Source organism: Ambystoma mexicanum, chromosome 6p (genome assembly GCF_040938575.1).
Source record: "Ambystoma mexicanum isolate Mex_15411 chromosome 6p, UKY_AmexF1_1, whole genome shotgun sequence".
Lineage (NCBI taxonomy): Eukaryota > Metazoa > Chordata > Amphibia > Caudata > Ambystomatidae > Ambystoma > Ambystoma mexicanum.
This window is the reverse complement of record NC_090935.1, coordinates 432,805,517-432,820,430: the sequence shown is the minus strand read 5'-3', so window position 1 is coordinate 432,820,430 and position 14,914 is coordinate 432,805,517. Positions and strand designations below refer to the sequence as shown.

Below are 14,914 nucleotides of genomic sequence, written 5' to 3'. Positions count from 1 at the left end.
ACCTCTGCAGCTCTACTCTGCCTACCCTTACATCATACCTCTACTTTCTCTACCCGCACTCACCCACCCACCCTACCTCTACTCTCTCTTCCCCCAGCCCCCACGCTGTCTCTACTCTCTCTACCCGACCCCTCCACACTACCTCTACTCTCTGTACCCCATCCGCCACCCTACCTCTACACTCTGTACCCCACCCACCCACCATATCTCTACTCTCTCTGCCCCCACCCACCCTACCTTTACTCTCTCTACCCCCACCCACCCACCCTACCTTTACTCTCTCTACCCCCACCCACACACCCTACCTTTACTCTCTCTACCCCCACCCACACACCCTACCTCTACTCTCTTTACACCCGCCCACCTTACCTCTATTCTCCTTAACCCACCCACTCAATGCACCCCAGCTCTCTCCAGCCTTATCAGCCCACCCTACCCCACTGTCTCTACCCCCACCCACTCACACTACCCACTCTCTCTACCCTCACACACCCCGCCCCCCTTCTGTCTACCTCAACACTACCCCCATTCTCCCTACCCCATCTACCCACCCTAAACCCATTCTCTCTACCCCACCTCTCTGCTCACCCTACCACTATTCTCTCTTCCCCTAACCATCCACCCTACAGATACTTTCTTTAAAAACACCCAACCACCCTATGCCTATTCTCTCTAACCCACCCAACCACCCTACCCTTATTATCTCTACCTCCACCCACCCCACCTCTATTCTCTCTACACGCACTCACTCAACCTCTAGCCTCTTTACACGCACCCTAAGTCTACTCGCTCTACCCCCACCCACCACCCTACTCTACTCTCTCTACCCCCCACCCACACTCCCTACCTCTACTCTCTTTGCCACCAACTACCCACCCTAACTCTACTCTCTCTACAGCCCCCCACCCATCCCACCCCACTCTCTCTAGCCCTACCAGCCACCCTAGTCCAATGTCTCGAAACCCCCTCTCTCTACCCCCACCTACTCACCCTACCCCCTCTCTCTGTACCCTCACCCACCCTACCACCACTCTCTATACCCCACCCACCCAATGCCCACGCTCTCTACATACCCAGCCTACACCATTTCTCTCTTACCCCACCCACACCACTCCATTCGCTCTTCCCCACCCATGCACCTGACCCCCATTCTCTCTACCCCCACTAACCCTCACCCTTCCCCCTTTCTTCCCATGCCCACTGACCCACTCTAGCCCCACTCTCTCTACTGAAGCGCCACTCTTTCTACCCCCACCAATGCACCCGAGCCCCACTCTCTCTACCGCCGCCCACCCACCATAGCCCAACTCTCTCTACAAAAGCTCCACTCACCCCACCTCCACCCACTCACCATAAACCCACTCTAACGAAACCCGCCAAACATTAGCCACACTCTCTCTACCCCATATTCCCACTCTCTCTTCCCCCACCCACTATACTCCCACTATTCCTATCCGCATCCACCCACCCTGCCCCATCCTCTCTTCCTCCAGCCCCCCTACCTCCATTGCCTCTACTGCCACCCACTTATCCACCATACCCTCATCTCTATACCCCATTCCCCCACCCTGCCCCACTATCTCTATCCCCACACAACTCTCTCTAACAACCCGACTCGCTCTACCCCCAAGCCACCCACCTTACGCAACTCTCTGTACCCCCACCCACTCAGCCTTCCAACTCTCTCAACCCCCAACCACCCTACCAACTCTCTCTACCCCCACTCTCCCACCATAGCCTCACCCTCTCTACCCCATCAAACATCTCTACCCCCTCTCTATCTACACACATTCTCCCGCCCTACCCCTTCTCTAGTACCCCAACCTAACACATCTCTCTTCTTCCACCCATCCTAGCCCCTTTTCCTTTACTCATACCCACTCCCTTTCTCTTTACCCCAACCACGTACCCTACCCCCTCTCTCTCTAGTCCCACCCATCATACACCAATTATGCCCCCACCAACCCTACATCAACCCTCTATTCCCCCACCCACCTTACCCCTCGACATATTCCCTCTCATTCCTCCTCTCACACTCTCACTTTATTTCTTACCCACTCAGTATCACGCTTATATTTCCTCTTGCTCGTCATCGATGGCACCCTTTATCAATGGCAAGCTCTCTTACTTTATTCCCCTTCTCATTCTATTGCACATCTGCAACCCTTATCGCATCCTCCTTTGAAGCTTTGCACTCGCCTCTCTGCACCCTGGTGCCTATAAATGCAAAAGGCAAAGAACAGAGTAAACAGCAAAACTATTGCCACTGTGCCAGTTATCGATGCTGATTTGGCATTTGAATCTCGGATATTTTGAGAAAAAGGTACTTAGGCAGTGGAAGGAGGTAAATGGTCTGCTTTGTCTGAATGTCATGTGAGATGCTGTAATTGGTTTCAGTTACTCTAAGTGTCTGTACCATCATTTTAGGCACACAGTGGTGGGCATGTGTGCTTACAACTGGGGTATTAAAGCAGGCTCAACTCATTTTTTTCTGCGATATTCAGCTATTACGGCCAGATTTCTGGTGCTTGCCTATAATTGTTTCTCGTGTCCATATGTGAATGTAGCATTACAGTCCAGGGCAGAGGGCTGTAATGCGGCATCCGGTCCGTAACGCTAGTTATGGGCCTCATGCAACCCCGAGATTCGCAAACCTAGTCCCCAGTTCTGTAATGTCATTAAAACACGAAAGATAGCAGACAGCATTGAAAATGCAAGTGCTGGGTAACGTTCTAGGAAACGTGGAGTCAGCATTGTCAAGGTGGGATGTTGTCTAAAGGATGCACTAACAGCAGGCCTTGCAACAGTGGTTAGGTACGAAGCCCATGTATTGTTTACAATGGCACATGCATCTTTAGTGGCTGCTGTGGAATCAACTTTCTAAAAAAGATGCTAATATGGCAAAAAAATAATTGGAGAATGGATACACCATCTGGCTTTGGCCCACTGCCCCAAGGTAATGGCCCGAGCAAAGAAAGGAAAGTACTGGAGTGGCTGTCCATTGCCATACAGTACAGCCCATGCATGATTCCATGATCACCATTATAACCCTAATACGTCTGTGGAGGGAAGGGGAGGGAAGGGAATGCGTGCATGAGAGCAGGTAAGCAAAGGATAAGCAGGAGGAGCGGCCAGGAGGAGCGGCCAGAGGGACTTCATGTGAGGACAGAGACTGCTGGTGGTGAGGAGAGGTCTGACAAAAGTGACAGGAGATGAGGGGGAACGTGACTGCCTAACACACCTCAGTTGTAGAAGGCCATGAACGCAGGCATGGTTCGAAAGATATAGGGCATCATTACGACCCGGGCGGTAAGGGATTACTAGTACCGGTAAGGGCACTGGTGCCGGTAATCCCTTACTGCCCTATTACGAGTTCCCTTTGCGGGTCCTCCCTTAACGGCTGGTAAAACCATAAACCTTATTGGCTGCTGCAGCAACATTCACACAAGGGTACTAATGACATTCAGGTTACCAACACTGGCAGGCAGAAAATAGCACTTCACGGTCCATGCTGATAAACCGTGATTATGTCTGACACATGAACTCCTGTGCAATTGTAAATGAGCAACACGGTGTAATTGTACCAGCATCATGTTGAGCATGTATCCGAGGTTTCAGCGTCTGGATGACTTACACTCCCTTCTCCTTACAGTACAAGCAAGTGGAGCAGTACATGTCCTTCCACAAGTTGCCGTCGGACATGCGCCAGAAGATCCACGATTACTACGAGCACCGCTACCAAGGCAAGATCTTCGACGAGGATAACATTCTGAGCGAGCTGAATGACCCGCTGAGGGAGGTAAGACGAGTGCTGGGAATGATGCTCTTTCTGCTGGCTCAGCAGGTTATTTTTATATCAGCGGCATATTCGTGTTCTGAAGGTTAGCATGGAGTCACATTCAGCTCTCCCTGGGGATTTGTGTAACTCCACGCTGGGGAGGAAATGCTACCCTCCTGCTGCTGAGTCACGGTGGGCTGGCATAGAAGTCTATATGGTATCAAGGATGCAGATATGGTTCATGTGCCAGGAAATGGCAACGCTCTGGAGTTCTGAGGCTGCATCGATGGACTGCATGCACTGTAGCAGGGGCTAAATACCACCCATGAAGCGGGGCACACACACTGCACACCTCAACGCTGCTCATTTGAAGGAGGGGTTTAGCAAAGGAATACAGATGGGTCCTACCTCCCATCGGGGGTCCTGGAACACTTCAACACAGATTTTAGAATTACACTATATAATAATGTATCCTTACTGCAGGATAGCTTGGGAATAGCATTTCTTATGGCAGGTGGGGCACAAAGCCCTGTGCAGCACCTGGCATGGCCGGCTTGTACTCCGCCAAGTTCAGCATGTGACGTTGCTAACCCTGGCCCAGATGTTTGCTTCATATCAGGATCTCCCTTCAGGTATGTAGGAGTGCATGTGCGGGGCTATGAGACCAGATTGTGGTGGCATCAGCAGAGAGGATCAATATTCATTGTCACACAGGTGCAGATAACAGTAAAGTGGTCATCACTCGCAGTTAAAATGTACTTTCATGTGAATGTGAAAAGAACGACGACACTGGACATTATGTACAGCATGTGGTGCAGGAAACTGTCCGTGGGTAGGATAACAACTGGCTGGAAAGTTCCCCACTCCGCACAGGCAACCACACCATCTAATGAGGATGGGTATAGGACACGCCTAGGTCCATCTACAGCAGGGTTGTTCAACTCCAGGCTTCCAGGACGGGGATCTGGGTGGGTTTTCAGAATATCCCTCATTAATATTCATGAGGACAAATGTGCATACATAAAGAATCATTGTATGCAAATGTCTCTCTTGAATATTAATGAGGGGTATCCTGAAAACCAAACATGGATCCGACCTTCGAGGACTTGAGTTGGACAACCCTGATCTACAGAATCACTGGGTCTTTAATTGGCAATCTGGGAAGTTGAGGCTCACACTGAACAGATCACTATCCACTTTCTGGCATGTGTTTGTTTACATCACTCTTGTGAAACAAAGACTGATTAATACAGCCAGTTCAAAGTAAAAATCAGTGAAATTGCTAGTGCAGAAACAGCCAGCGAGATGCTTCGTCCTATTCGAAGCTTTTAGAGACATTGGCTCCATTAGTCATTCTGTTGGATGGGGGCAGGCAGATAGCACACAAAGTGCAGAGCCATCATCAGCATTCATTGTGACAGGGGCTAGAGCAGATCAGAATAGTGCCATTCATCCCTGACCCCTATACAAATGAAATGAGGAAACCTGATTCAGCGCATTCAAAAGGGTGACTGTATGTTGCTCCCAACGCAAATAAATACATAGATAAAGGCATGTGCTGCAGCTGGTTCATCAAACCAGACCATCAACTTGAAAAATCCACTGGCATATGAATGTACAGTCCTTTCTACTCGCCCCACTCTCGATAAAACTGCACCAACCATGTCTTTCTTTCTGCTTGGGAACTATGCTTGTCATCACCACAGTGCACCTCTTAAATAGCTCTGAGCCTTGGGCTGGCTATCATTGCATCGCTCTTGCCCACTGTCGCAATTCAAGCGTATTCTGGTAAATGGGTGCTCGATGCTGCAGCATTCCATTGGAGTATATCACCTAGTAGAGTCACAATAGTCTGGCAGAGTGAGGATCCCTGCAGCTTTATCCATGAGACCACTCGATCGGCTCCCAAACTGCGGCCGGCATTCATATAGAGCCGCAGTCCTGGAGAATCACACTGGCCCCAATGTGCATGGACATGTTTCAGCTTAAGATTCTGATCAACCTTTCACCTGCTTCATTCGCAGTTATTAACAAGGTAACATCTCTGCAATTGTATTGTCAGCAAGTCTAAATCCATTGTGAAGGTAGCTTATCTCTTAAGGCTATTTAGGACTATGTGTGAGTCCAGGTCTTCGCTTCAAATTAGGCCTCCGTGGTGGTGGATACTTTAAAGTTTCACTCAACAACTGTCTCATCATCACATTGATGCACTACATTTGCTGGGCTCTCTTGGAGCGATATCCTACCTGCCAAACAAGAAACATTCCTTGACCAAGAGTGCTTATCTACATTTCTAACGGGATTTAGCCTGCCTCCACATGCTTCCACCACCGCCCTCCCTGAAACATTGTCTGACCGTGTAGCATGACTTTCGATAGTCGCCATGCATAGCAACCACTCTTAAGGACGTCCAGTTCAACAATATGTGCCACTTTTATTAGTTGTACTCCACACAACTAATAAACGTATTATTCTGTAATTATTGCACTCAAAGTTTGGAGTGAACTTCCGAGGTGGTGGAGAAAACATCCCCGATGAAATCTGAACATACCATACACCCAGGCACCAACTTCAGTACAAATAGTTCATGCCCGATGCATCACCTTGAATAGAAACTGCATTGATTGAAACACCAGTGATGTGTATCACTCGCATGTTAAGCATGTGAAAGTTAAGCATGGATGGACAAATCCAGCTAATACTCAGCCCACATTACCATGGATGCATGATCTGCCAAGGACTTAGTAAGGCGATATGATGATCTTACCAGCTAGTGCTCTACATACATTTTGACCATCTTTTGAATTGTGGAAAAGCTAGAACAAGTTGACCATCAACAAAGCATGTACTACAGCACAGTTGGTACAGCTGCATACAATGTTGGTAAAATGCATGTCTCTCCCCTCAGCACAGCAATGTTACCTTCTATCATTAGTCCTACATAGATATCCTCTTCTGCTCTACCGCTTTTTGACAAGATAGTGCATCACAGGTCCAGTCAATGATGGTGCTGCAGTGACGGTTCGGTCCATATTTTATATGGGCTCACACTGGGAATCTTGTCCTCTGCATTCAATCAAAGATAGGTCTGTTTTGATTGCTTCTGACCGATGGACGTTTCAACATCACCCTGTGCTCTGTGCAGTTTTCAGCTGATTTCAAATCTGATGTTATTGCCCCTACTTAAAACAGAGACACTGGATCACTTGGAGCCAAGTAACATTTTGCCAGTAACTAGTTGAGCCATTCTGGATCACCTCACAGAACGGTTGCTAAAGTCTGCGGTATATTAAAAGAAAAAAAGAATATCTTACTTACGTTGTGCCCAATGACGTTAAATCTCTGACAGGGACTGTGTTTTCAATCTTGATTACATCGCTATAATCAAAACTGAAAACGGACTCCCTCTCTCAAAGAAGTGTTGACAGACAGAAGGTAATTGAGTTGATCTTTTTACTTTTAATGTGTAGTAGCCTTTATGATCCATTGGTGCTTTTTCACAAGTGCTAAAGGTGCCATGCAGTTGTACAGGGAAGACAAGGGAGGAAAAGGGAGAGGGGTGGACGGGGGAGCTTTGAATGCAGGCTTATACCAGTGAATACATCCGCATTCCGACCTCCCTGCCTTGCTAGTGCACCCAGACAGGTTGCTCATGAGAAGGAAAGCTCAGAGATCCCCTTAACGTATTGCTAACTGACTTGATTTTGAAACTTAAATGTGTTTCTGTTAAAATCAATACAAAACCCCAATGGACATTCAAAATGTTGTGTATTGAGTATATTGAATGAATTGCTGAAAGACGAAGGCATGCGAGAGCTAAATGCAGGATGGGCAAAGCAGAGGAAGAAGGGTGCCAAGTAACCAAGCTAGCCAGAAAGCTGGTACTGGTCTCACAGTCACACACACCCCAATGCTCACCAGAAGGTGGATTCTCCTTACACTAGAATCAATCTGTATTGAAGCCAGGGGGAACCATGCAACTGAGTGGGAAGGCCTTAGGATCTGAGACAGGTTAGAAATAAGGGTCAACAAACAACAGTAGGTGGTGCACAGAGAAGAAGGAAATAAGCAGGCACCAACTGCATCTGAACAGAGTCCTTCCAGGTACCTCTGCAGCCCTACAATCAACCTGCAGCTCTGATATGACATGATAGTGATAGTTTATTTATATAGCGCCTATACACAATGTGTTTCAAAGTGCTTCAAGGCAAGGGAGGGAACAAGAGAAAATACAATGACATTCATACAGGCCATGAACAGTAAGGATGTGAAATTAACTATCTTACTCGGCCTGATGACATTTCAGATAGTGCAAGAGCTAAGACATAGATATGGTGGGAAGGGGGAGGGTGGGAAGAAAATGGAAACAGACAGGCAACTACCGTTCTAGGCCTGACGACATTTCTGGTAGAGCCATACTAAAACAAAAGGTGAGGTAGAGGGGTGCAGAAAGGGAGGGGAGGAACAAAACAAGTGGCTATCATACTAGGCCTGTAGACATTTCAGATAGTGCTGAAGGGGGGAAACAAGTAAGGGGAGGGGGAAGGAGACAGATGAGGTTGCTATCATACTAGGACCAGGGACATTTCTGAATGAGTAAATGTATAGAATAAAGTAAGGGGAGGAGGGGAGGAGATAGGAAAAGGGAGAAAGGGAGAGGAGGAGAGAACAGAGAGTAAGCAGTCAAAAAGAGTGGAGAAGCAAGAGGGGAGAACGAATACAATTGCACAAATCAGTAGTAACACATAATGTTGTAAGCCAGGATACAAAATGAAGATGGGAACAGCATGATTCAGGGCCACCATGAGTACAAGATCCAAAGGAAGTCCAGCATGAGAGTTGAGAAAGGGTGAAGTCCAAAAAAGTCAAATCCAGCCTTGACCACAAGACGGTGATGGTCAAATCAGAATGTATCAGCACAGACTCATGCACAAGTAGATTGGTGAGGGGAAGGGGCGGGTGGGGAGCAGGGTAGAAGAATCAAGCAAAACTGGCAACACCTGTGTGCGAGAAGGGTGGGGGGTACAAGGGAACATCACAGGGGGGACCAGAGCGGGTGGGGATTGCCTGTGGGGACAGAGGGAGTAAACACATGTTGGTGCATGGTTACCTGCTGTCTCAGCAGGGAGTCGAGCCCTGGGTCCTCCTTGTCCGAATAGGTCCAAACAGGAATTGCTCTTTCTTCATCAGCCCTTTGCTTTGGAGTCCCGGGCAGAGAGGCCCTTGATCTAAGAGTTAAGAGCAGGAAGGAAGAGGCAGGGCTAAGAAGGTGGGTGGTGCTTAGGCCAGGTGACCAAGATCCACTTGCACATGCTCCCCATCTGCAAAGGGCTCCGTAAGTAGGGAAAAAGAGCGGCATCCGGGAAGGCACAAGGTGGGCGGGGGTTGCTAAGTGGGGAAAAAGAGTGGCAAAGAAGGTGCTAGGTGGACGGGGCTTAGGCCAGGTGACCTAGATCCACTTGCACCTGCCCCACATCTGCAAGTTAAAAGAGGCTGGAGGGCTCCTTAAGTAGGGAAAAAGAACAGAAACCCAGAAGGCCCAAGGTGGGCAGGGCTTGCTAAGTGGGAAAAAGAGCGGCAACCAGGAAGGCACCAGGTGGGTGGGACTTGCTAAGTGGGGAAAAAGAGCGGCAACCTGGAAGGTGCCAGGTTGGTGGAGCTTAAACTAGGTGACCTTGATCCACTTGCACCTGCCCACATCAGCAAATGAAAAGGGGCTGGAGGGCTCCTTAAGTAGGGAAAAAGAGTGGAAACCCAGAAGGCCCCAGATGGGCAGGGCTTGCTAAGTGGGAAAAAGAGCGGCAACCAGGAAGGCACCAGGTGGACAGGGCTTGCTAAGTGGGGAACAAGAGCGGCAACCTGCAAGGCGTCCGGTCAGTAGGGCGTAGGCCAGGGGACCTAGATCCACTTGCACCTGCACCCCATCTGAAAAGGTAAAGAGGCTGGAGGGCTCCTTAAGTAGGGAAAAAGAGCAGCAATCAGGAAGGCACCAGGTGGGCAGGGCTTGCTACGCGGGGAAAAAGTGTCAACCTGGAAGGCGCCAGGTGGGTGGGGCATAGGCCAGGTGACCTAGATCCTGTTGCACCTGCACCCTATCTGCAAAGGAAAAGAGGCTGGAGGGCTCCTTAAGTAGGGAAAAAGAGCAGCAACTAGGAAGGCACCAGGTGGGCGGGGCTTCCTAAGTGGGGAAAAGGAGCTGCAACCAGGAAGGCACCAGGTGGGCGGGGCTTGCTAAGTGGGAACAAGAGCGGCAACCTGGAAGGTGCCAGGTGGGTGGGGCTTAGGCCAAGTGACCTTGATCCACTTGCACATGCCCTCATCTTCAAAGGAAAAGAGGCTGGAGGGATCCTTAAGTAGGGAAAAAGAGCAGCAACTAGGAAGGCACCAGGTGGGCGGGGCTTCCTAAGCGGGGAAAAGGAGCTGCAACCAGGAAGGCACCAGGTGGGCGGGGCTTGCTAAGTGGGAACAAGAGCGGCAACCTGGAAGGTGCCAGGTGGGTGGGGCTTAGGCCAAGTGACCTTGATCCACTTGCACATGCCATCATCTTCAAAGGAAAAGAGGCTGGAGGGATCCTTAAGTAGGGTAAAAGAACGGCAACCGTGAAGGCACCAGGTGGGCGGGGCTTGCTAAGTGGGGAAAACGAGTGGCAACCAGGACGGTGGCAGGTGGGCGGTGCTTGCTAAGTGGGGAAAAAGGGCAGAAACCTGGAAGGCACCACATGGGTGGGGCTTAGGCGGGGGGACCTAGATCCACTTTCACCTGCTTCCCATCTGCAAAGGAAAGGCAGTTGGAGGGCTCCTTAAGTAGGGAAAAAGAGCGGCAACCAGGAAGGCACCAGGTGGCGGGGCATGATAAGTGGGGAAAAAGAGCTGCATCCTGGAAGCCATGTAAGAGCCATGTAATCAAAATGCAACTCACGCCTACCGAGGTGTGATTTTCTGGCTTGACTGGAGTGTGTAAAATGTCAATTCGTCATACTGCAGTTAGTTCTCAGAGACACACACCTTACACATGCATGTGCAGCTTTACAGCTATCAAATCTTATATTCATATTTTGAATGTTTCCCAGATGCGTGTTTTTGGGCTAGAACCGCAAATACCCACTTTCAAATGGAATTTACGTTTCACCAACAAACTCTCAGAAATGTACAACACCCACATTTCCACTCACTTTCTGAAATGATTCTTCGGAATCTCCAAATACCCTTAAAAACGTGTCTTTTGCTGCAAGCTATTTTTTAGAAGGTCTTCAATAATTATATTGGTGTCAATGGCAGGCTATTCGAAAATAAAACTAGCTAGTGTTCCCATTTAGACCTGTAGCCCTTGAAAGGCTGCACTCAATAGAATGCTGGTTGGCAAAGAACGGACCTTAGGATTGTAAGATATTTTACTTTGCGAATAAGTCTTTCACTTAAAGCAAACCTAATTCCAGAAGCAGCTGCTATATCTACACATGTCATTGCATTGGATACCATTTGCGGGATTTGTTTAGTATGAGGATGATTAGTATCATTAGTTGTTCCCTACACTCTACGCTTGTGTTGAAGGCAAACATTGATCCACAGGTGCATTCTCCGGGTTCAGGGGCTCAGGCTGCAGAGGCTTTCTTGGATGAGAGCTTATCTCAGTGGGACATGGCATTTTTTTCAGGATGAGGAAATGGAAGCTTTCTCAGTAATTATCAGCTGCCAGGCAGGTACAGAATCTGCACGTACTTGCAGCCCGAATCAAGAAGGGGGGCGGGACACCAAAACAGCAGAGACAGGACTGTAAGTCAGGATGTCGCCTCTTCTATTTCTGGATCAATTCTAATTCACGGCAATGACCAATTTAAGGGCATAAACATATAATAATTTCCTTTGAATGGAGTCTGAAATACTCTTCCAACAGAATATGTACAAGTATAAGGATCTGTGAGCTCTGCCCTTTCAATGTATAGCAGAAGCACCTTATCCTTGGTGAAAATATCATCTGAAAAGATGTCAGTCCTTGGATTTCCCTAGCTACTCCCTGTTCTGCAGTTCTGCAGTGTGACATCAACAAATGTGGATATTGAGAGGCATGGGGGCTCTCAAATAGCACTTGCCCTCCACTCCCAAGAGTTGAGTCAGAGCTCTCATTTCCTTTAAGTCTTTGATTTTAATTTGCACTAATGCTGCTAATGGGTACTCACCGTCTGACCGGCAAGGCCTTCATGGCAGTAGGGATCCCTTGTCTCCAAAGGGGTGCACAACAGGCCATATACTAAACCAACAAGCGAATGGCCTCCCAGGGTTGGATGCTCAGCTTCATTGACGTATGCTTTCTCTTTCAGTCCCATCGTGGCTCTGTTACATGAACACTTGCGTGTGGTACAGTTTATATTTACATTTAAGATGTAGATTATTTTACATTCATCAGCATACAATCAGTTCGGAGGGTGTTGGCCCTGTCCGGTGATAGTTTTTACATAGGTGGTTTGGTATACAATATACAGTACAGCATGGAAGCTAGGTTAGTGCAGGAGGTACAGATTGTGTTTACAGTAGTAAGTGGATTGCAACATTCTCCTAGAACCAGAGTGGTAGAGACAGGTCTAGTGGTAGGGTGAGACATCCTCATATCATTATTGGAAGAGTTGTGTTTTGAGAGCTTTCCGAAAAGAGGAGATTGAGGTTTCTTTTCTGAGAGCTGGTGGTAGTGTGTTCCAGTTCTTAGGGGCTAGTACTGCGAAGCTGGATCCACCAGCTTTTAGTCTTTTGTAGGTTGGGACAGAGAGTTGGTTGCAGTGCTGGGTCCATTTGGGTCTGGTAGAGCTGTCTCTGTGGATGGCATCTGACAGGTATGTTGGGCTGTTTGGGATAGGCATGCGTGATGGAGAGAGATTTGAAAAGGATGCGCTCTCTTACAGGGAGCCAGTGAGCGTTTCATCTTGCTTGGGTTATGTGTTCCCTTTTAGGGATGCTGAGGGCTGCCTTCAGTCGGTTGTTTTGTGTCGTTTGAAGTTTTTTAAAGTTTTTGGAGGATGTGCCTAGGGATAGGACGTTGCAGTAGTCAAGCCTAGCTCCTATTGTGGCTCTTGCAAAGGCTAGGCAGTTTTTGGGGGAGCGGTAAGGCATGACAGCATTGATGATCTTGGTAGATAGTGCTGCAGAGGATGCGATTGCATTTACTTGGCGGGACATGGAGAGTGAGGCATCTAGGTAGACTCCTATGGTGTTTGCCACAGCTGCAGTGGTAATGGTAGTGTTGTCTATATTGAAGGACGCGTATTTGCTATCAATTTTGTTGAGGATTTGTTTAGAACCTACTAGGAGTATTTCTGTCTTATCTCCATTGAGACAGAGACCATTTGCTGCCATCCAGGCCTGGATGATAGCGTAGATCTTGTTGAGGGTGGCTCATCCTGTTCATATGAGCCTGTGAGAGGGAGGAGGACCGGAGTGTCATCAGCATAGTTGGTGTAGGCTATGTTGTGATCATCAAGATTGTTGAAGAGGAGGAGGGGGAAGATATTGTAGAGGGTGGGTGATGTGCATGATCCCTGTGGAACTCCGCAATAGATGGGAGTGGGGGATGCACAGTCCTGATCGGAGAAGACTCTCATGAGCCTACCTTCAAGGAAGGATGTGACCCAGGTGGTGGCTTCTTGGGAGAATTGAGCTGCGTTTTTGAGGTGTTTGCATAGGAGCTCGTGATCCATTAGGTTGAAGGCAGCAGAGAGGTCAAGGAAAAGGAGCAGGGCAGGTTTTCCCTGGTCCATGGTTTGCTGAAGCTGCATTTTTAGATCTAATAGGGCTGTTTTGGTCCCATGGCTTGGCCAGAAACCAAATTGCCTTTTGCCAAGGATGTTGTTGTTTTCAAGGTGTTGTTGTATCTGTAGATATGCTGCGCTTTATCTAATATTTTTTGCAGGAAAGGGGCAGTTATTATCGGTCTGTAGTTGTTGGGTTGGTCTGGGTCAAGTGAGGATTTTTCTGGGATGTATGCTGACATAGGTCAGCATACATTAATTATAATTACTGGGGCACAGAATGTTAGACACAGTCAATAGATATCAAACCTGCTGGCTTTTTTTATTATCCTACAAAAGTATCAAATGGATGTTCACATTTCATAGTTTGGCCTCACTAGTTCCACCTTATATACATAGTTGAGCATTAATATGTATACATTTTAACCATCAGCAAATAAAATGCATATAAAAAAGACATGAACAAATTCAGGTTATTAGTTAACAATAAAACCATACTCTACCAGGCCTGTCACCAGTCAGGCTTGTTAAGCGTGTTGAGATAATCCCAAATATACCAATAAGAGGAAAAACTCAATAAACAGAGTAATATCAAGTGCATGAGAATACCCAGCTTTATTCCGATGCAGAAGGCCGGTTGTAGAGTGTACAAAGAACAATCTCAAAATGGCATTAGGAACAACAACTTTTTTAAATGAAGAAATCGTCATATTGACGTCATTGTTAGTACAATCACAACAAACTTCTATTCACATACTTAATTCGTTAGTAGAGCATAAAACACACAGTTATCTATAAGTGAACTACTTTATAATTGGTTCTTCTACAACTAATAACTCCTCTCTAGGCTCAGCCCTATACAGATAATACATTTCAATTTAATATGCTATTGGTTGGCATTCTACTACATGTGTTGGTAGGAAAATACTTTGATTGGCTAGTTATTTACTCATCTGAACTAGAACACATTTATGCAGTGCCAAATTATTTGATGAGGAAGAAGAGAGGGACAAACCACTATGATCCAGTTTAAAGAAGCTACACACCTCTTTTCCCAGGCATGAGGGCATATCTTCCAGTCCGTTTATGGCCTTGGCATGTCATATCTTTCTAGATGAACTAAGAATGTAGCAGGTGTACAATAAATCACCATTGTGTGGGTCATGTGGTAGATGACCACTTTCAGAGCTCAATTCTATTTATTTGTTGGATTTTCTGTTATTCTAATGTGTGTGTGTGCTGTCCTTCGGCAGCCTCTCTGGGTGCTGTGGATTCATTTGTTATATAATTAGTTGGCACAGTAGCCAATTGCACCTGGATCCAAAGAAATGTGTTTTTCTCATTGCCACCAATTGAACTAATTAACATTAATAATTGTATGCTGTATGCCCTGGGAAACT

At 47.5% G+C, this 14,914-nt stretch overlaps 1 protein-coding gene across 5 annotated transcripts in view; it reads left to right on the top strand.

The window, feature by feature from the left end:
- Positions 1-14,914, top strand: part of HCN1 (hyperpolarization activated cyclic nucleotide gated potassium channel 1) — a 1,346,554-nt gene that overhangs the window by 1,106,301 nt on the left and 225,339 nt on the right. For all 5 annotated transcript variants that reach the window (XM_069627242.1, XM_069627243.1, XM_069627244.1 and 2 more), the window contains exon 5: positions 3,653-3,799. In XM_069627242.1, the coding sequence (XP_069483343.1) occupies positions 3,653-3,799 (147 nt within the window). The remainder of the gene's footprint in view (positions 1-3,652; positions 3,800-14,914) is intronic.